The sequence below is a fragment of the Eufriesea mexicana genome, unplaced genomic scaffold (assembly GCF_001483705.2).
Source record: "Eufriesea mexicana isolate 0111107269 unplaced genomic scaffold, ASM148370v2 scaffold1482, whole genome shotgun sequence".
In the NCBI taxonomy this organism is placed as follows: Eukaryota; Metazoa; Arthropoda; class Insecta; order Hymenoptera; family Apidae; genus Eufriesea; species Eufriesea mexicana.
Window position 1 is genome coordinate 1,596,791 of NW_016909634.1, and position 23,147 is coordinate 1,619,937.

A 23,147-nucleotide genomic window follows, 5' to 3' on the forward strand; every position below is an offset into this window, starting at 1 on the left:
ACCAAGATACATAAATGTGTGAAGGATGTTCAGTGTTCTAGATTAATTAGAAAATATTTTATCGGAATATAATGTTTAAGAAGAATCATTTGATCAAAGAAATTAAATGATCGTTACAGTTTTATTGGAAAAACAAAATTATATTAAAAATTAATTATTAGTCATAAACAAATTTCTTTCTTGAATAAAAATTCTAACTGAATATCGAAGACAGCGTCCATTTCGTGACACTTGGTCATCAAAATGGCGGCGCCTTGCTAGAAGCGCAGGATTTTCCTTGTTTCCTTTAAAGGAAAACGAGTTCTCTGTTGTACAAAACAGGTTTGCAAGGTACTGGAATATTATCAAGCGTAATTATTCCGGTACTGACCGATTTGTAGCGTTAACTTCGAAGAAGAGATTTTCGATGACTCTAATTCCAATGAATCATAAATTAATCTTAAGTATTCCGCTTCCAGTGATTGAAATATTATCCTAGAAGCTGGTTCCTAGTTTCTTCTAACTTCCTTTTCTCTTTTCTCTTTATTCAAACATCATATGATTTACTTCCATCTTTACTCAGAACTGTTTCATCCTCTATGAATTCAAATTAATGTATCTTCTCTCTAAATATTTTCCCTTTTCTCGCGTAAATTTATATTCGATACCATTTTCCTCGTCTTTATTTATCTATTGTAAAAATTTGGACGTGTCATAATAATGTTGGAACTCTTATTTCTTAAATCTTTTATTTATGATCAGACTACAAATTGTTAGAAAGTGTTACAAAAATTTTCCCATTTATTTAACGCACGAAGGATTGTTCCAGTGGAACCTATCACTCCGGTCCGAACGACTGAAAAGCATTAATAAAAGTGGAAGCAAGAGTCACCTGGTAAGCTACTCGTCATTTTTCTTTTTACGACGAAAGGAAATTGAAAATTCTCGTAGCCGGAATGTAAATGTAGTTAGGGAATCGGTTCTACGTCGCAAGATTATCGTAGAAACTTTATACTACAGTCTTTTTATGAACTTCACTGTTTGACATTTAATCTCTTTTTCATCGATCTTACTTTTTCATTTTATGATTCTAGATAAGAAAATTGAGATAGTGAGTTGATGAGTTAATTAATAATTTTACTCATTTCTTTTGAAAATGGCAAAGGTTGAAATATTGTTGAAATAAATTTTTAATTTTATTGTAAGTACCTACTTTTAAATTGATTAGATTAATAAAATTATGCGACAAGAATTTAACTTGAAATATACTAATTCCTTGATTTATCATGTGTCAAGTTATTGCTGTTCTTAGAAGAAACTTTCCTTAATGATCCTTTAAAGGAATTATCTCGACATAAATCATGTTACTCGAATTATAGAGAAATACTAATTGAAACTGTTCTAATCATTTTAGAAACATCTATTCATTGAAAGTTATATCTTAAGAAAATAACTAATTGGAAGTAAAATTTCTATATACAATGGAAGCCAGAGAATTCTGCTCAGTAGCCTTATCCATCAATAATTGAGTCATTATACACAGAACATTTTACAAACCAAAGTTAAATTGTACAAAAATATAATTTAAAAACTTTAATAGTTTAACTAAATTATAATTTAACATTGCAAGATAAGAAAACATAAAGACTATATTTACATTTAATTAAATGAAGCTTGATTTTGCAATTAAGTAGTACAAAATTTTCTATACCTATTACTATGTCCAATCAATTTCAGAAAACTTTATTAGTTATTATAATTAAATATTTGACAGAATTAAATTAAATTTTACTGAGAATTTCTCCAGTAAGAATTTATACAAGCAAACATAAATATCAAATGCTTCCAAGAAATTTGACGTACGTACCATAGAATACCCTTAATAGAATAAAACAAATTAATTCCCATAAAGATTGTCCTGCCCAAAATAGAAACTCAAATTCATAAATTCTTCTTCTGAATTATCCTTATAAATTCTCCTGGGATTTAAACAAATCTCAGTTCCCTTAAAATTAATTCCACTTTTACATGTATAATATCTCTAGAAAATCCCTAGTAAATCATATACACTGCTACTTTGCTCACCCAAGGAAATATTTGTTACTAAACTTTATTTTCATTCTCAATTTTAATACTAATCCAACATATTCATAAACCTTCTCAGTTCCCAAAAAGACCATACATATTACCATAACCAGATTAAAGCATTTACCAATCAATCACAGTAAACGATAAACAAAAACAATAGCATATTTCAAATATACTAAATATAACCCTATATTTCAAACTTAATTAAATGTAACCCTAATCTTTCCACCATCTCTTACCACCTTTTATGACTTCAAAATTCTCTCCACTGTTCCAAATTCCCTAGGAATTATACCTCTTACCATACTCCAATTATCGTTCCCTAGTTTCCAAATTTCCACTGTTCAAAGTGTATATTCATTTTACATAAATTAATGTTATTATCCAATATGCTTAACAATCTCGTGAAATCAGTGAAGATATGATAATCCGAGTGCCAAATCACTTCCTAACTGTACCACTAAAGTGACACAGCCTTGTTAGAGGGCGTTGAACTCGATCCAACGACGATTCATTGGAAATCGAGCGTGTCCACGCGAGAAAAAAGGGAAGCAAGTTGGACTTACCTTCAGAGAGGCCATGTCGGACACGGATCGATGCGTCTGAATGGTTTCCAGCTGGTCCAGGCACCAGTCCAGCTCTTCCATCGTCTCCACGGCTAGTTTCATGTAGTTCTCCTCTGAAACCCGGAAGAGAGGGGGACGTTAGCGCGAAAGAGGAAGCGACTGAGAGCTCTTTGCGACACGGCGAAGTTAATCGCTGTGCAAAGAGGTGAGAGAACGAGGCTCCAAGAGGCTGGAGAGTCTTTTCTCGAGCTGGAGTTCACGAGAAGTGACACGAAAGTGTAATTGATTGGATTTTTCGACAGAGTTAACAGATTCAGGCGTAACGTTTGTTTTGAACGATTGGAAAGGTACTCTTTCTTCGAAACAGGTCCCTCGATTTGGTTGATTTGGAAATAATAATTTTTAATTTATTTAAAATTGCTACTATTTTGTACTCGATGATTATTACTATATAATTATCATTTTTGACCCAGTATTAAAAGTCCTTATATGAAAAGTAATATTTCTATTTAATAATTGGTGATAATAGATAAGCTACATATATTTCCAATAATCATAATTGAAAATTATCACACGAAATGTTGCTCTAATTCGATACTAAAAATTATTATACCAAATGTGACTTCTTTTTACGTAACAAATAATTTTCTTCAGTAAAGTGGTTATTATAATTTGTGTAAACATAATAATTTCGTATTTTCGTGCTCAGTAAGCTGTCCATACTGCCTTTGTAAACTCAAGTTGCAACGTAAGAGGCCATTTTTATTTATTAAACCTTAAAGAGAATCAAACGAGAGAGTTCAGCTTCATGGAACGTCGAGTTTTGCTCGACAAAGGGTTACAAAGGACTAACAAAGTACACTTTGAAGTATGTACATTCTCAATTTTAAGCATACAATAATTTCTTCGGAAGAATGTATCCACCAAATTTTTATGGAACCCGCTCCGACCGCGCTGGAAAATTTCCCTATCATCGAAACCAATTTTGCAGAAATTTCCTTGCTCCAAGAGTCGCACGGTAATGAGATTCCTCTCTCATTATCATAACTTCTGCAACAAGAACAGGGCGAACGGGCTTGCAAATGTTCGAAACAAAAAGGCGTAGAACACTTTGCAGGGATTATGAAGAGTGTGGATGGAAGGGCGATGGGTGGGGAATAAACGGAATAAACGGAATCCTGAAGCTCGTTAAAGATGAAAGGTTGCATAAATGAAGCAGAGAAGAGATCAATCGAAAGAAGAAAAGGGAAAAGCGAATTGACGTCAGAACGAAGGAAATGCGATACCAGAACGTAAAGATAAAGGGAGCTGGACTTCAATACCAATTTCGAGAATCTCATTTTCCGAGGGAGACGAACGTCGTTGGATCGAATAATCGTACTGCAACTCGAACGTTTTAGTTCCAGACGGAAAAGATTCTGTCTTTTTACCTTAAAAGTAATTTCCACGAGAAGAGGAATAATTAGGTTGCTTGGGTTATAACGAGTTGGTTATATATCGAACTGGATGGATTTTAGAAATCATAGGCATTTGGTGGTAGTCTTATTTGGATAACAATAATAATTTTTAATAATTGGTCAATGGTCCAGGATTGATGAAAATTATGAAAACTATGAATATTATAAGTATTATGAGAATTATGAGAATTATTTATGAGCATTATGAGAATTATGAGTATTATACCTCATAATACCAAGTGGAACAGGTGTTCCCCATACATCATGTTTTTATTATAATTTCCTAACTGGATCTTGACTTTCATGACACAGAATCTTCATTAATTTGAAATTAAATTTTTGTACACTTTCTGTATTGTATTGTCATGCTGTTTATTATAGCTTATTATCATAATTATTATATATTGCTATAATTGTGATAAAAATGTGATGTCTGGGGTGTATCTGTACCTCATCGTGTATCTCATGGTATTATCGTTATTTGGAGAAAATAATGGTCAAGTTTGAATGATTTCTAGTGGATATCAAAGTGATCCTCACCTCCTGGCGCCAAGATCCGTGGTTGCGGCGTGCTGCTCCCCTGTGCGCCGCTACTCCTTCGTGATCTGAAAATAAACATGTCAAAGAACATTTTTAATATCAATTTATGCAATTAAATAAGTAAAAGAATTATAACATGCACAATAAAAATTGGATTAATTAATAAAATAAGAAGTTTATTTTCTTGTTAAATTAATCATGGTTAAAATCACCCTTTGCATTACAACGAAGAGTCTAACTTGACACGAATTTACGTCAAATCTCACGATTATAAGCTACATTTATCACGCGACCATAACTATATTTAACATATTTTAACAAGCACAAAATTCAAAGAATTTCTAAGATTTTTTCCTAATCTTTTCGTCAATAGAATAAATGTGTAGTGATTAACTAAACTTAAATGCTTCTTCGATAATTTAAAATGAAAATAATTTTTCATAATTAAATCGTGATACAGAGGGTTAACAACTATTTATTTTATTTCGTTTAAAAAGTATACAAGTATTCGAAATTTATTGGCAAAAGGTAATAAAATTCGATTAAATTAAAATTTAGAAACGGACATTGGAAATTGTCATAGAAAAGAAAATAGTATAAAATTGATAAAATAGTTTCATGTAATATTTAAATAATCATTTATAAATTGAATGAAAATGTCAAAACAAGAAATTTTGAATGATACGAATGTAAAATGTTAACAAAATAATAAAAAACAAACGATAAAACTCGAGACACAGAGTATAATAGGGAATAAAGTGTTAAAACAATAAAAGTAATAAAAAATGAATAAAAGAATAAAGGCACGTGCAAGATAAAATGTACACGTGTACACATAATCAATCGTCGTTTATCGATAAGTGGTGAAACTGGAAACGCGGAATATTCTATTTACATCAGCCTTCAAATAGCAATAAAATGATAAAATAATCCAAATAATGAAGCAATAAAAATACGCGTTAACCAAATATTTCAGATAACACGAGCATGGTATAACGTTAATGTTCCAGACCACCGGTGTTTATTATTCTCCTAACTGTGTGGTAGTAATTAAACATCTTTACAACACTTGAACACGAAGTGATTGGTGTAAACTGAAAATTCTAGATCTTCTAGTTATGAAAATTTAAAAATCTCAAATATTACAATAAATCAATTACATATTATATTTGTAATAAAAATTCTAGACCTTCTAGTTATGAAAATTAAAAAATCTCAAATACTACAATTATTCAATTACATATTACATTTGTAATTTCAAATATTGCAGTTACTTAATTGAATATTAATTTTAGAATTCTATATACATATGTATCAATTATTCAGTCATATATTACATTTTTAATTTTATTAAAATATGGAATTATTTAAACGGATATTGATTTTGATATTTTAGATATCCTAATTATTGGATATCGAGTTTGGTGTTCTGTTTCCCTCATAATCATTAATAATTAATTACTAATCTATTACTATTATCACTAATCACGTGTTATTATTTATTATAATAATATAATAAATTATTACACATTCATAATTATTCATACATTGAAATAATATACAAATGTAAAATTTATTATTGTCATTGCTATCTCATCATTAGTAATTATTAATTCTTGCAATAAATATATATTACGAAGTTTCACATTAAATACCTTTAATTAGAACATAAAGTAACACTATATATAATAAAATAAAATGAAATAAAAGTCATATAAAGATCATAATCCTTTCCTGCTATATAATCTGAAACTTTTCCACGATATTGTACATTTGTTTTTAATTTATCTCGTTAACAAGATATTATTGTTCTATATAAAAGTGAATATTTTTATTCAAATATTAGATTATGTTCAAATCTACTCACTTGTTCGTGGGCACATTCGTAAGCGACAGGAAGTTGTTCCTGACCGAGCGCAGAGAGGCCAGGATCTGCGCGAACGGCGTGACAATGAGGTCCTCGCCATGGCTGCAAGATGAAACAGAAACAAATCAGTTCTCCTCGTCCCATCGATTTATCAAACATGGTACAATGAAGGAAGGATTAATGGGCGAACGTTCAGCTTGCAATGAACTCGACGTTTGCTTCGTGTTCCCAAAAGCTGCACTCTAAAATCATGCAGGCGTGGCGTCTTCTCGGTTGCAAACTGTACACCCTCTGTTCTTTATTACCTCTAATCTTAGTCTTCACTTCTTAATACTTTGCAGTTCCTTTGTAACGAACGATAAAATTATTCCAGACAATTTCATTCTATCTTTATAGCCGATTATTTTCATTAGAATTCGCATAATACCTTTAATATTGAAAAATTTTTATATTTTTCTAATTTTCTGCGTTCATCTTTGAAGAAATTAGCTATTGAATTTTCCTCTTTGAATTTCATGCTTCTTTCTAAAAAATTGTGTAGGTATATATCGCAATATTAAACAAGTTGTAATACTAAATGTGCAAAGAGTAAAAAATTAAAACACTGAAAGAAGGTATGAGAGAGAAATATTTTATAATTTTTGTAATTCAGAAAATGGAAAAAACAATATCAAACAGTGATATTTTAACTTTTATTTTAATCTTTCTACCTCCATAATTAATAAACTGCCACTTTTTAAAGTTGTTTCTCATTAACAGATAAATTCTAAAATTCATATCAATTTTAATAAACTTATAAAGATTTAATTATCTCTCGTCCTCGCGAACTTTTGTGTTTCACCAGTAATTAAGAATTCTTTTACCGATACCAAGTGTTGAACAAACCTTACAAACAGAATAATGAGAGACGTCCAAGTAGTAATTACAGAGCAAATTGAAAATAAATTTCTTAAAAGACGAAACATTGCTTCGAAAAGATAAAAACATAAAAGAAAATAGAAAAAGAGATAGGAAAGCGAATAAAAATTTATTTGAAAATTCGCGCAATTTAAATTTCCAGCAGCAGTCCTTGAGAAAAAGTCACATGCCCTTCGATTTTCAGAAATTTCAATAAACCGTTGGAACCCATTCAATTTTCACAACCGAGATTTATTTTTGAACGAAATAACGCAGCTCTAATTTTATTTACACTATCCGCAGACCTAAAAGTAGGAACGTTTACACAATTTCCTGCTAATTTCCGTTTCAAATCAATCACTGTACCTGGATACTTCAACTAAAGTTCAATTAGTAGCATAATTGGTGCATCGTTCGATTGAAATAAAATTACTACTGATTCAATTACACAATTAAACCAATATTCGATTCAGACAAAACTTGTCTAACCAATTATGCAATTAGTCGATTGTTTAATCAAAAGTAGATTATTATCGATCGAATTATTCATCTGGCTTATTGTTTAATCAAAATACGATAAGTGAGTCGTATCATGCGAAAAGAAACGTCTTCGAGTATTGATAATTACAAAAATTTGCCATAATTGAAATTTATTTTTACTCATTATTAAATGTTCTTAAATTAAATTATATTATATTATATTGTATTATAAAATAATATCAAATTGAATATATAGATCAATTTACTTATTAAAATTATTCTCTTCAATCTATCTATCTACCAAATTTGTCAAATACAAGATATTAAAATTTCAAATCCCTATTTTTCGTAGTAACAGAATTAATTCCAAAATTTGGGAGACAAGAAGCTATACACTTCTAAATTATGATTCTGATATCATATGACCATAAAACAAAAAGATAATAATTCTTTAAAATGATAAAAATGTTCGCAATTTATTGCATTTCATGTTAGTATTTTATTAGAATTTTTGTAAAAATTTTCAGTGGTTATTTTAAAATGAACTGAAAATTGATGGGTTTAATATTGTGCAGTGAGAAATGTTACTCGTTGCTCACAAAAATATTATTTGAAAATGTAATTTGTTATTCAAAAAGACATTCTTCTTACTATATTATTTTTAATAATAACGTACTCTACATTTAGGTTAAGTAGTAATTAAATTGAAGCTGTTTCTTGAAATTACGTAGAATCGTAGAATAAATCACACTTCACAGTCCCTCTTAGAAACAATAATAGAGAGAAACTGATGTTATAGCGTTTCCGGTGGTAGCGTAACGGATTAAAATTAATTTTAACCATTAAACCTGGGACCACGTTTTCACAGATTCGTTTCTAGGCGGTCTGGTTTCATCATACATAACTCGCTTCAATTCTTCTTCATCCTTTATAATGAATACTGTGACAAGCTAAGATCACAAGGGAAAATATGATAAATCACATTTTCCCTTCCTCTCACACAGAAGCAATTTAAAATTTCAAAGTAATGTCAACCAATCCCTCTTTCAGCAAAACTGTCTTTTTATTTCCTTTCAAGATTAATATCGAATATCAAATTTGATATTTACATTTAACGATGTTTCTGGAATTAGAAAAATGTAACGTTTAAATTTAATACGATATAACAAATGCATTAGATGTAAATAAATTTGACATGTAAATTAAATAATATTCCACGAATTTTATAAATTTAATTTTATTATATAATATTACATATTTAATATTTAATAATTAATATATAAATTTAATAATGTTTTACAAATTTTCTAAATTTAAAATGTTCACTATTTAATATTTAATATGTGATGTTTATATGTTTAACATTAGTATCTTTTTAATATTAAAAATATAGTATTAAACGATTGATTACAAGGGTTAATATATAATGTTAAATATATTTGACAACCTATTCCAGCCTCTGTTACCTATTTTTAATGTTATTGTATCTTTTGACTGGTTGTTCCCCTCTTCGCCCACGCAGCGGCGAGCTTACACCATTCCGCCGTCAGATGGCAGAAAAATCGGAACATCAACAAGAATGGACTCATCGCGTTCCTTTCTACGAGATCATCGTATGCACGCGTGGTATCATTGATTTTTTTTTTTATTTACTCGCTTGTTTATACCTCGTTACACGGTGGAACGTTGAAAAAACACGAGCAACTAATTATACACGTGCTAACGAGATAGAAATCTATTTTCAGGCCCGTCGAAATACCATCGTTCAGCTCGCATTTCCGATTTCCAAAGCGGCGAGAGTTGCTCGCGGAGTTTGCTTTAATTAAATCACGCGCCTTCCCACGCGCGAACATGTACACGTGCGTGAATTATTTCACGCTTTCCCGGCGAAAATTACCCCAACGAAGGGCAAAGGTCAAATAAACGGTGCATCGTTAAACACCGATGCTAATGCTAAAAGCGTCATCGATATTCACGGATTAATTGATCGAGCCTTAGATAATTGGCTTATGATCCTGGAATCTTGTAAACAGGTTATGTTAAAAATCGCTCGCGGCCATTTTTCGAAAACACACCGAAGGATCGTCAACATGTTTATTATTTCAATAACATAAATATTAGTACAAGTTTATTTATCATTTCGTTGTTAATTATTTCGAATTTGAATTGTTTTTATCGAATTTTCATTGTAAATCCTTCGATAAAATATTTTCCTTTTTCTGCCCCATTTTCAGTATTTTCGTTCGAGTGATTACGTTGATTGGATAAAAATTATATTTACTCCGGACAGTCGTTCCTCTTATTTCAAATCTGATTTCAAAAAGCCGACTCTGTTAACATCGGTTCAGTTTCCAATTATTGTCCAATTTTATTTATTTATTATTCGATGAAAAATTTATTTCAAAGTAAATGAACAAATCGGATTCTCTTCAACTTTGATCTACGAATACCGATCTTCGTAAAGTCCCTAGAGATTCCCTAGGAAAGGAAGCACACTAATCACCGTCATAATCCAGAACATAACCTCAATCTCGTCAAGGATTACGGACTTTTCCGTGTCAAAGTACCCTTCGTCAAAGCACCTGAACCAGTGGTGGAAGACGTTCCACCTCCCAGGGACATCAATCAACTCAATCTGTGCAGTCCAGAAGAAACTAGGTTGCCACTAAACATCCCCCTTGGAAGACCATAAACTTCGTCCCAGTCTCTGCGAAGCGCCAAACAAAGGAAACCGCGTCACGTAGCGGGCTGCTCTTGGATTTTTCAAAGTTCTCTATTAAAAGTGAACCAGAAACGCCTCGATCCGTGCTAGAATCCCCGGGTTTATTCGTATTTATTCGATTCGAGCGGCTGAATCGCTGCCACGCTCGCGAAATTGATGAGACCAGGGGTTGGTTTCTGGGTCAACGCGTGCCACGAATGCTCAGGATGTAGTCAAATACCGGTCGACTCTCTACGAGACACGATTTTTGATGTTTATGCACACTGGTCGAGGCCAGGGGGGATCTTAGAACGAGTCCTATTCGTGAACGGGATAGACGTGGACTAAGTTACGTTGCACTTTACTTCCTTTCTTCGAGTAACTTTTATTTTCATTTAGGATCGTGCTATCCTTCGTAAATAAAATTATCACCATTATCTTTCATTCTTATTAATTTTTTGAAATTTCTTGCGACGTTTATTTCAGTTAGCGAATGTAGGCTAAATTTATATGGACACGTGTATTACGCGAGTGGTTCAATGTTCGGTGTGTATAGGAAATTATGGTAAAATAGCTCTACTCTCTATAAATAGATCTACTTTCTAGAGAAATTAATCTAAATTACACCATTAGAGAATAAGAAATGACGAAGAAAGGATCTTGTATATGAATGGAAGGAAATATAACGTAGGCTTCAAAACTTTGAATTAAAAGTATAATTAAAAATAATTTAATTAAAAATAAAATAAAATCTCCATTTTCAGTGAAACTTTTTCTTAATAAAATCCGTCCTGACGAGATTAAATTCTTATATTTGAATTCCTGTAATAAAATATAAATATGCAGTCTAATAGTAAATAAATATTCAGTAAAGTGAACATAATTTCGTCAAAGCAAAATGAAGTGCACATTTTATCAGGAATTATTATCGAGATGTTTATGTAGTTATTGTAGAAAGTTATATACTAGAAAATTAAATAATTAAATTTCACGAAAGACAGCGTTTTTAAGAAAGGGAAGAAGAAAGGTAAAAGGTCAGAGAAGGATGTGAGCATTTTTCTTTTTGGCTTCAAATTGATATGCGACGGGAAAAGGCAGAAAGGTGCACGGAAAGGAGAGGAAAAAAATCGTTTTTAAAGGAATCTCAACTGGGTCATCCTATAAAAAGGCAAGTTTCCATAGTGAATCACCCTTGAACCGCTTTCAGAACCTTTCTCTACTCTTTCCTCATGAATTTCTAATTGAGACTATTTACAACAGTTTATTCCAAGTTGAAACCACCTTATCAAGAACTCGAAAACGTGATAGTTGATGATTCGGAAACTGTAATCGATTGACTGCATGAATTAGGGAGTGAAAAGGAAAGTGAAATTAGTTTTGAATCATTGGGTAATTTATCTTGAAATCTATGACAATCTATTAGTACCACCTTCTTAGAATAAATGAACTAGTAAATGTCATTGATTTTTCGAGAATTTGAACATTAATTATACACTTAAGTAATCAGATTTAAATGTTCATAGAAAGAGAAATAATTTAACAATTTTTCATTCAGAATATTTTTCAAAATATTTAAAGAATGTATTATTATTATATATGATTTACTATTATAATTACATAATGTATATCTATCATTATTAACATTATAATGAATATTATTGTCAATAATAGGGACTGAATGGTAATAATACCTATGGACAATTATAAATTATAAACAAATATTTAGGTTTTAATTAGTTATTAATTTTTAATTAATTTTCAATATTATTATTCTAGTTTTTAATCTACAATTACAATTGCATAATATATATATATATATCTACCACTATTAATATTATAATAAATATTATTGTCAATAGTAGGGACTGAATGGTAATAATACATATGGACAATTATAAATTATAAACAAATATTTAGGTTTTAATATTATTATTAATATTGCCTATTATCAGCAAAATGTCAATTAGTATTATTATTATATAGGTAAATACTGTAATTATCTGCACGATGAAAGTGATTAGAATTTTTCTATCTTTCAAAGCAAATTGCAATAACTACCTTTTCGCAATTCTTCTGGAATTGTTTTCATCTTTATCGGAGAAAGTGTCAGTTATCAACGTTATGTCTTTGGTTAGTAGGACCAACCCACTTTATATTTCGAAGCGAAGAAATATGGAATACGATTGACGCACGACCAACATCCTTCGATTGCACAAGCTTTGAACATCTCGTTTTAATTCTGTATTTATCGGACAAGATTTAGCTACAGAAATAGTCGGACAGGTAATCAAAATTTGATTGAATTTTAAATCAAGTTTGAACGAAAGTTTTGACGAAAATGTAGAAAATGGAAAATTCAGCAAGTACAGATTTGTTCCGATTAATATAAAATATAGTTCGAAATGAAATACAAAAATTAAAAATTTGTAAATATTACACGTTTCAAATTAGGATAGATTAAAAACTTAAGAATTATTATTTCACGTTTAAACAGTGAAGAGTGAGAAATAAGGATGAAATATAATCCACCCCAATTACTACCCTTACCGTGTTGGTTAGTGATCTATTGAAGGATAGAAACGCTTGATCCAATTCTAATTTTGCAAATCACGCTTTAAAAGGGGCAGCGTTTGATTAGTCAAAAACAGTAATTGGATTACAGGATGAAGCTAGTTTAATGAAAGCGTAATTAACGTATCAGTTGCAATTCCTGTTTCGTTCAAAATAAATCACCAGATATTTTTCTGCTGCAGAAATATTAAATTTACAATTCTGATATCAAAATTTTGAATATTTACTACACCAGAGAGAAAGAAATATTAAAAGAGAACTCAAAATTTTCAATAATTAGATTTGTCACAAATTTTAGAATCTTCCTAAGATTTTTGACTTAGAAAAATTTAGAAGAAAAGGAAAATTTAACAATACTCTCAATTTTGTAGAATCTCATTTTTCCAAAGATATATAAACTCTCATATAGCAAAATTATGATTCAATAAATAACACGAGATTTTTATAATTTTCTAACTAAGACAGTATTTGTTAATTCTAATTTTTATTCATAGATAACTAATGCATAGGAACATGATTAATATTCATTAACTATCAATAGTTAATTATTGCATTTGTAAATCCTTTTCTATATCTCCAAAGAAAAATAAATTTTACAAGGATTTCTTATTTTTCATCGTGTTATTATAAAATAAAAGTTACTGATTACTTAAATTTCCATCGTTAAATTTGAAATTCAAAATAAATTGCCACTATTTAAAAAGTAATAGTGATTAACTGTTACTATTATTTAATTTCTCATACATATGCTGGTTATAAAATGAAAATTGTATATGTTATTAGTGAATACAAAACCATTTTTCAAATAACAGCAAACGATGTAAATTTAGGAATAGGTAAACTGGGCATCATTAAAGGAGTTGTTGGCTTTTGTCCAAAGCACAGATTTATTTTCCGCGACAGCCGTTTGCTCGATTCATTATGCAGATGTGTCCAATCGATAAACACATGGTTAATAAACGTGTTACCCAACCATGAATGGATCCTTTGACAGTCAGATAATTAGTTCAATCTATTCCTACGAAATGTGAAATATTTTCAACTTAATTCACAATTTGTGTTCTTATCCACCACGATTTGTTCCAAATTTTCTTGATCAAAATACACAAATTGGTAACCTTTTCATTCATGATTTAGTATCATTTATTTTCATTCATCTCAATTTAGAAGATTACACTGTTCCAAAAATTTGTTATTCGATGCATAAATACGAATGACCTTTTAACATAAAGTAGTTAAGAAAGAAACTCCCACCTAACTTTTTAGATGAGAATAAATCTTTCAACGTTTTAACTTTTCACGTAATATTTCATTTTAGTCGAAAATATAAAGGAAATAAAAATATTTTGAAATACACAAACGTATCATAAAAATTTATTTTATGGAAGTCCGAATGCAGTTTTATTTTATAAAACATGTGTAAATTATCAAATTTATTATCAATAGGAAATTGTTCACAAAGTAAATTTATAATAAAAGTGACAAAATTAATAAATTATTGGCTATTACTTGAACTTGTAACATACTAATGTTAAAATGTATCTATAATTTACCTAACTTGGAGCGAATATATACATTTTATAATTTTTGTGAAATGATATCAAGCAAAGAGCTATGCTTCAAGTTTAAAGTATTAAAAATACATATTACAAATTTTATAGCATAATTATATCTTTTTTCTTTTTTTATGTAGACTGTTATATATTTGCTTCATTGCAGTTGGTACTGGAATTACCCGTGTCTGCACACTTTATACAAATTTATTAAATTATTCGAAACATTTCCTTACAGTATTAAATTTTATTTCGCATTTTACATCTGTTTTGCAATATCATAAAAATCGAACGAGCACAATATAAATTATAAAGATCACGAATTGTCAAAAATGCTTATCAATTCAAATTGTTCGAAATTTTATCTATTTTATTGTTTCATATCAAGAGACATATTTAACGTACTCATCTAAATATTCATAATCGACGATTTACACGACGAGTAAGAGATATCAGCGATTATAATCGTAGGAATGTTATCACGAAGGAGTTATCGACTTATCAATTGAGCATACGTCGAAAGAATATTTGTCACATATTCGATGAAAAATTAGCGTCGATTATAATCCAATTAGCCTTTAAGAATCGTTGATCAAAACTGCATTAACTTTAATCAACTTCCAATGGTCATCGTTCATCGTCGCTTCATTATCCACTGCTATCGCGAATCATAAATCAATTAGTTTCGTAAAATCGATCAAACCTTTTATCAACACCCATTACGTTAACTTTCGATCAACAACAAATATTACTAACGTTAATCGATCGGACGCTTCAGAGTTACGTTTATCCAGTTTAATCTAAATCAGCATAAACAAATACAATAAATCTTCAACAATATCTCAAAATCTCTACTCGTTTATTGTTTCGAAAGTTCTTTTAAATTATGCTCCATTCTAGGAAACGGACATAATAATTTAATCGTCGAAATATGTGAGTCAAAAATATATTTAAGTTGATTTACTCAATTACAGATAGTCATCTCTGCTACAAATGAATGTAGAATATTTAAATGCTATTTAATAACTAAATCTTCGTTAAATTATGTTTCGATGCCTGTATGCCTGTTTGATTCTGTAGGGACATTTTTCCGCCATATTTGACATAACAGTATTATCAGTAATAGTATTCCATCTACTATAATATTTTCTAGACTCAGTATCCTTCAACAGAATCTTCAATCCCAGACAAGTCTCTTCAAATCTTTTCAAAATAGTTCCTACGTTTAATTTCATGATAAATAATTTAATCTTTAAGGAACTTTCCAAAAACCAAACTTATTTTCAAGAAAATGATCATCAGTGACCAACAATTCCATAATTTCACCCACCTTCTTCCATAGACTAATGATCAAATTCATCTTTCATCAATTAAATCAGAGACCTTCAAATTCCTGCTCAACCACATAACCTCTCTTGAGCCACGTTACAAACGAATTCTCATTAGCAACGGTTTACTGGTACTTTAGAAAGTCCCTAGAGGTCTCTGAACTGATCATCGACCTCGATTCGACAGACCAGCTGTCACGACAATCATCATCCACTTACAAGTCTCTCTTTGGCGGTGACTCGAAGCACTGCTCCCAGAACAGTGCCTTCCTGGACGGTCGCAACCGGAGGGCGGAAGCGGACAGGGTACGAGGTAGTCCCCCGGAAGTCGCTACACCGCCTCCAGCGGCTAAGGACGGGGAACTCATACCACCACCGCATCTTTTTAGGCCGCCAGTGGACCCAGGGAAGTCCATTAAGCCGCCACTGGAGCCAGACATCGTTAGAGTCTCCTGTTCGTCACTTTCCTCTACATTCCAACTCGTTATCGACTTGGTCTCCTCCTTTCTGGATCATTCCAGGCCTTAAAGAGGCTCCTAGTTGCCACAGGAAGTATTTGTAGGTGGTCGAGTTAAATGGTACAGCTAAATGATGGACATCTTCATGGATGCAACTCTAGACCCTTACTTGTTGTAGTAGACCATAGGAGGTTTTGTCCTGAGGATAGTGGTTGGAATGGTTTTGAGGTTTTCAGAAGAGACGTAGAGGCTTGGGCTTGAGTACTTGATGATTATGGTAAGACTTCGTATGACTGATTTACTTGATCATTTATAATTATGTGTCCTTTGAAATTTGTGATGCGAAGAACTCTTTTAGAGTGACTACGCAGTCATGGATACTTGTGTAAAATACTTTTTAGATAAACATTGAATATTTATTTGTAGGTGTTCCTTCAAAATCACTTGAAATGTTACTATCTGGTTACCACTGATGACATTCTTTTAGTTAACACTTCCACAGTCACAATTTTCACAATGTAAACCATTCAGTTATTCAAATTCAGCGTATATTGCAATTTTGAAAGTGTTCACACACCTGTTATAAGAAATATAAAGTATTTTTATGTAATATTTATATTGTACATTGGTACACTAATGTACTTAATAGTTAATCCACGCATCATTCAAAATCTTATATATCTACTGACTATTTAAACTACTATATTTTAGTCACAGACTTCTGACTATTAAAATCCTCTATTACCAAACGATAAACTATGATGGAAACTTCAGCAACTTAATTTCTTATGAAAAGTATTTCCCTGATCATTTTAATTAGGAAATTCTATACTGTAAACTACAAGTCTAAATCTTATGATTGAATCACAGAAACCACATCAGCTATTAAACCTATAAACACAGTTAGACAAATAGGAACCTAAGTTTCTCTGATCGGTATCAAAATTTTCACATCATTTCAAATGAAAACAATCACTAAGTCAGTGTAGCACCTTTCCCTAGGCAATAACATTTTGTAGATAAAACCTAAGCCTAGTTTTGGAATAGGCAAGGAAAAAGTTCATTCTTCTAATGAAACATTCCAAACTGTTGAAAAAGTAACAAGCAAAAAATAAATCAGATTCAATTTTCGTGTCATTCAAGCTCTAGCCAGCAAACGATGAGCAGCCGGATTTTTGTTTACTCTTGCTGAGGCTTCATTAGAACGATTGAATTTCAAAGAGACGTCCGTCGAAAAGACGAGCGTGTGGGCGTCGCGACGCTTCTACAAATCACGTGTCGTCTGAATTTCAGATTGTCAATGAAATTGCCATCATTTGGAAGCTGTGTGTTCGTTTTACTTCTATGCAAACGAGGCAATTTAGTCCTCTTTACTACCAACAAGGCAAGTTTCCAACGAAGTGAATACTTTCCTCGAATTACGTTTTCAAGCATATTTCTTTTTATTATTGTCTGTGTTTTATTATATTTTGCGAAATTTCATGATATATTTCCTTCATAAACATGTTTTATTCATCGCTGAACAATGGGCCGATTTTGCAACAGCCTGTTGGACTAACTGGGACAAGTACCAACTTAACCAAATGAAACTAATTAGGCTAAACCCTTGTTGGCATCACATTTCTTTATCTTCTAAGTGACACAGTGATACTAAATTGGAGCATTCTCTCCTGCCAGCTTTCGATTACTAAATTTAACGAAGGTCTTTCAATATGAAATCAGGAATTTCAGTAACAGATTACATTTATTCATAGGTTATGTTACATTAGTGATTCTCAACTAGGTGACAAAATTTTCCTAACAAGAAACTTCATTATATTCTTCATGAAATAATACTATTGAAATTAACTAAACAATATTTAATATTTAACTAAAGAAATTATATTTTTTGCTAAAAGAATAATATATTTATCTGTATTATAATTTAGAATTAACAATTATAATTGAAATAAATATAATCATCAAATAAAACTCTTATCAGAATAGATAGAATATTAAAATTTAAATTTCAAATTGCAATGGAAACTACGCTTGTCCATTTATATTCTAAAAAATTCTGATAACCGCAGGCGAAACTGCTTTATCTGTAAAATAAAATACTTGGCAATGCAAAAAAGCTTCCATTCCATTTTAACTCCTAAATTCCTAAAAAGTAGTCTCTTTTCCATCTCCAATAAAACATTCACCATATCTCGGTGCCTTTCATCAATGTCAGACAATTTACGCCAAAAAACGACGATTCCCCTTTCCCATCGAAGGCACGTTCCAGTGGTGAAATCGATGAGAACGACCAAACTTTCCGAATGCTCGAGCCTCGTGTCCCCGGGGATTACGAAAGTCTCGTTATAACTGGTCTTCCTCGACCTTGGTGAATTAAAGAAACTCGAGATGACGGATCATCCACATTGGAAGGAGAAAACGTCAGAGATTCCAGAACGGTGAAAATGTTAGCAAAATTGAACGAATATTCCGACGGATTGCTCTTTGATGTAAATGCCGTTCTGATGTTCCGAAATGAATGTCAAAGCTTTCGTAATTCGTGACGCAGAGGAGTATCGTATTCTCAGTAGAAACACGATGTCCTGGGAAATACCACGGTGGAATATCGGGTGTGGCTGTTGCATAAGGGGAGAACTTTCTTTGTTCTCCCTTATTTCGAATTCGGAAGCGGGTATCCTCGTGGAAATAGTCGGGACTGATAGTCTGGCTGAAGTTTGATTACAGTCCTCCCGGTCCTCGAAGGACTCCACTATGGAGTGGAAGGTTGTGAAGGTACTTGTTGTGTGAGAGGAAAGTAACAATGTAAAGGATAAATGGGAATTTTTAATACTATGGATTGGAACACAGATTCGTGAAACTGTAGCTCAGGATGATTTCTACCATTGAGCTTTCATAGTAATCAAACTGATTAATAATACTTTGATCATTTCTTAATTGTATCATTGATGTATATGATTAGTGAAGAATTCGTTGAAACATTAGAAAGTACTTAGAAATATTACATAACACTATATCAAAAATTCCAATGCAAATTTTAAAAAATAATATAAAATGATGTTCTGGAAGAATATATTAGAATGTAAAATAAAATATGGAGAAATTAATATCACTGTTTTACATTTTTCATTTTGTGATATCGGCCAGTGTGGCTTCTGTTTGGCTGAGTTAGAGTTATTGATTGATATGATAGGTTATGCAACTCAGTGGTTGATTTAAGAACATTTCTCAATGGTTTCTATGTGTAATATATGATGTCTTAAAACTGGCTAGCTATTATGTAAAATAATGGCTATTTTGAAAATATAGCTATCCTGTATAGCTTTAATGTCCCTAGCAATATGCAGCACTGTAAATCCCAACTCACTAGATTCTAGTAACTTTCTAGTTCCTTTAGTACTTAAACGAGAAATTTCACGTTTCAAAAATGTCATTCAAGTCCTAGCTTCTTTATCTTGAGGATAGATTTAAATGTAAGACGATTCATCTTCAATGAACCTATTATGTAGTAAAGATTGTGCATCACTTTTTCACAATGGGTGAACGTATCCTGGTAGAGATACAATTTCCATAAGGTCTAATTCTATTCACCGTACTCTAACAATGATCGATTCGAGCAGGTCGATACTTTGTTATCAAGCTGTCGGAAATGTAACGTAAACAGACGATAATATACAACGTATTCCAGTAACTGGTTTCACAGGAGTTATCGTACGATAAAATTAACTTCTGATGTTGAAGGAAAACCGGTATGCAATAGCGTCATAGAGTGCATTCGCTTCAGAAGCGATTCCGAGAAGAATACTGGCAATAATAAATCGAGAAAAAGAAGATAGAACAAAGAGTCATACACTGAATTAGCGAAGAATCATCGATCGATGATTGAACAAATTTTCGATATAAAATTTATCTATTTCTTTTTAATTATTATTGTACGATCATTTTTGACCAACTTTTTAGCAAATGAAAACAGAAATATTCAATATACGTCAGCAAATTTGATGCAATTTTTGCATAATTAAAGATATTCAAATTTTGGAAACTCTTTTATGCAGAGACAATTTTTAGTAAAATTAACGTATTCTAACTATTACTTTTGTTAAAAATATACAGAAATTTCGATTGAGAATATAATACACGCGATTAGGATTGTTTGTGAAAAGATAAATTATAAATGCAAAATAAATCTTTTTTCGTAAAAATCTTTTTATGCAAAATTAATTTAAAAAGTCCACTGTATGTGTAAATACTTTGATATACATGTAAAGCTAATTATTATTGTCTGAAACTTATACATATTCTTAGGTATTATATAAATGTAAATATAAACAAGCTATAGGTGAAATAAATATTAAATATATAAATATGTCCAAATAAATTAATTACTGAAAGGAAAATTCTAAACAACTGCTAAATACAATTAATTAATTTTATTTCAGATAAAAAATTAAACAAGGAAAAATGATTTTTCAATAGCAATATTAGAAGACATAACATTTGTTTATGCTTGTTAAAAATTTGCAAATTAACTTTTTAATAATATCGTTTATATTCGAAATTCACGAAACACTGATTTCGATTATTGAAATTCTATCGAATGCTATTAATTTTTTGGCTCGTTATCATCAATTTGTATGTTCGCATAACACGTGTCTATTTTTCTGGAAATTTTGTGTAATTCGAACAACTGACGAATAAAACGCGTAGCTCTTTCAATACACTGATTGAATTTGAATGAAACTTTTGAAATTTATACAAAAATGTAGAAATGAAAGGAAATAATTAATGAAAATACTTAATGAAGGTTTAAATGAACGTATGATATCTGGAGAAATAAAGAAACTAATAAAACACAGACGAATAAATAAAATTTGAAATATTTCCCTTTCATTCGACAGAACATTTGCGATTTAAAAGTATAATGTTTTGAATTTGTTTTTCAATCGACTACAACATGATTCTCCATTCAATTCATTCCAGTCAATTTTCTCCCATATGAAATATATATAATAGTTTTTTGAATCAACATCTAAAAAAGAAAACAAGAAAATGTTTGAATTGAAGTATTTTTTTCCAAAAATAATTCAGAGATACATATATTTTTTCAAAGAATTTAAACGAAACAGGATATTAAAAACAATATTCATTATATTTTTATCTTTTTCGTTGCTTTTATTATTTTTCTTTTTTTTCGAATCTCCACAATTCTTGATTTAAAAAATTTGGAAACTTCAACATTCAATGTTTAATAAAACATTCAAAATCGCTGCAATGGTTTATTTAGAATCAAACAACGTATATAATAAAATTTTTCCATTTAAGGCTGATTTTTTGAAAACTAATTACAACATAATAATTTTGTTCCATCAGTTCTATATCTGCACCTACAAAATTTACCAAATTTCATTAAAATCAATGGGAACCAGATATGAAAATTTTCTTGTAATTTATGCAAATGAAAGATTTCAAAATAAATTTTTCAAAAATTGAAACACGAGTACGAAAATTGTACTAGTCGAATTTAATTTATTCCAGAATGGTAAATCACCTCTAGCTTTCTATAAGGAATTGCTGCGTACAATATTTCATCAAACATAACCTAAAAAATTCCAGAATAACAGAAAGATGTAAAGATATCTATGGTTAACGTGTAAATATAACCTGTTACACCAAGACGAACGGTATATTCGAAACGAAGTAAATCCTCTCGGTGCTTTTCACCAAGTTTCCAGTAAATTATTTACGTAACGAGCCCATAATGCAATCGTCCTCGAGGAGTCGCCCGCTCGATGGCGGCAAAAAAGAATCGAGGCTTCCGTGCAGCCACGCTTCGCTCGATTACAAAATTATCTCGTAACGCGTTTCTTTCTGCATCCAAGGGGAACCAGGGAGAGAACGAGAGAAGGTTGACCTTTCTAGCACTGACGTAATCCGAGTGGAATCCTCTCAGACTCTTTTCACGATCGCTGGGTGTCGGCCTACAAGTAAGTACGTGTAAAGCCGTTTCCGGTTATGGCGAGGTGCACGACACTCGTCTTTCAATCTTTTTGAATCTCGTTCAACCGTGTTTTCTCTTTTCCTCTTTTCCACCGAATTATGAGGCTTTTCAATCGATCCTCCTTTTTGCCTCTTTTTCCGTTTCATACGAGGTATGGCGTAAGTTGATGATTAATGAAAATTCGTCCATCATGTCCATGGACATTTCGGATGTTTCGTGATTTTAACGATGTTGGAGTATTATTGGTGAATAATATTGGTGAGATATAGGTGAATGTCAAACGAGTGAGCGGGGACAGTAAATATTTAAATATTCGAATATTTCAATTTATATTTGATCGGAATAAATGCAGAATTAAGTGAAATTTTGAGGAAGAAATTAATATCTGGAGATTGTTACACCTATAACGACACAGAATTCTTTGCTTATGTAATTATTGAAATCATGGCTGTGCTTTTGCAAATTGATGACGACTTTTATTAAGATAGAAACGTAATTATAATTTTTTACTTACTTTTTCTGTATCAATTTAATTATTCTTGATTATATATGAACATTATGAATAGTTATTTTTACGTGTGTATGTATATGTGTATGTATTACTATTTATATATACATTCTCTGTTCAGGTACACATTATACATTGGAAATCCTGATATAGAAGTTA

The 23,147-nt window shown here is 31.0% G+C and overlaps 1 protein-coding gene across 8 annotated transcripts in view; it reads right to left on the reverse strand.

Annotated features, from left to right (window-relative positions):
* Nucleotides 1-23,147, reverse strand: part of dnc (phosphodiesterase dunce) — a 368,500-nt gene that overhangs the window by 48,994 nt on the left and 296,359 nt on the right. For 7 of the 8 annotated variants that reach the window (XM_017901155.1, XM_017901156.1, XM_017901154.1 and 4 more), the window contains 3 exons: nucleotides 6,498-6,599; nucleotides 4,631-4,695; nucleotides 2,634-2,746 (listed from right to left, as the gene is read on the reverse strand). In XM_017901155.1, the coding sequence (XP_017756644.1) occupies nucleotides 2,634-2,746; nucleotides 4,631-4,695; nucleotides 6,498-6,599 (280 nt within the window). Of the gene's footprint in view, nucleotides 1-2,633; nucleotides 2,747-4,630; nucleotides 4,696-6,497; nucleotides 6,600-16,246; nucleotides 16,984-23,147 lie in introns of those variants that run through there. The other variant, XM_017901157.1, reaches the window with a different exon arrangement.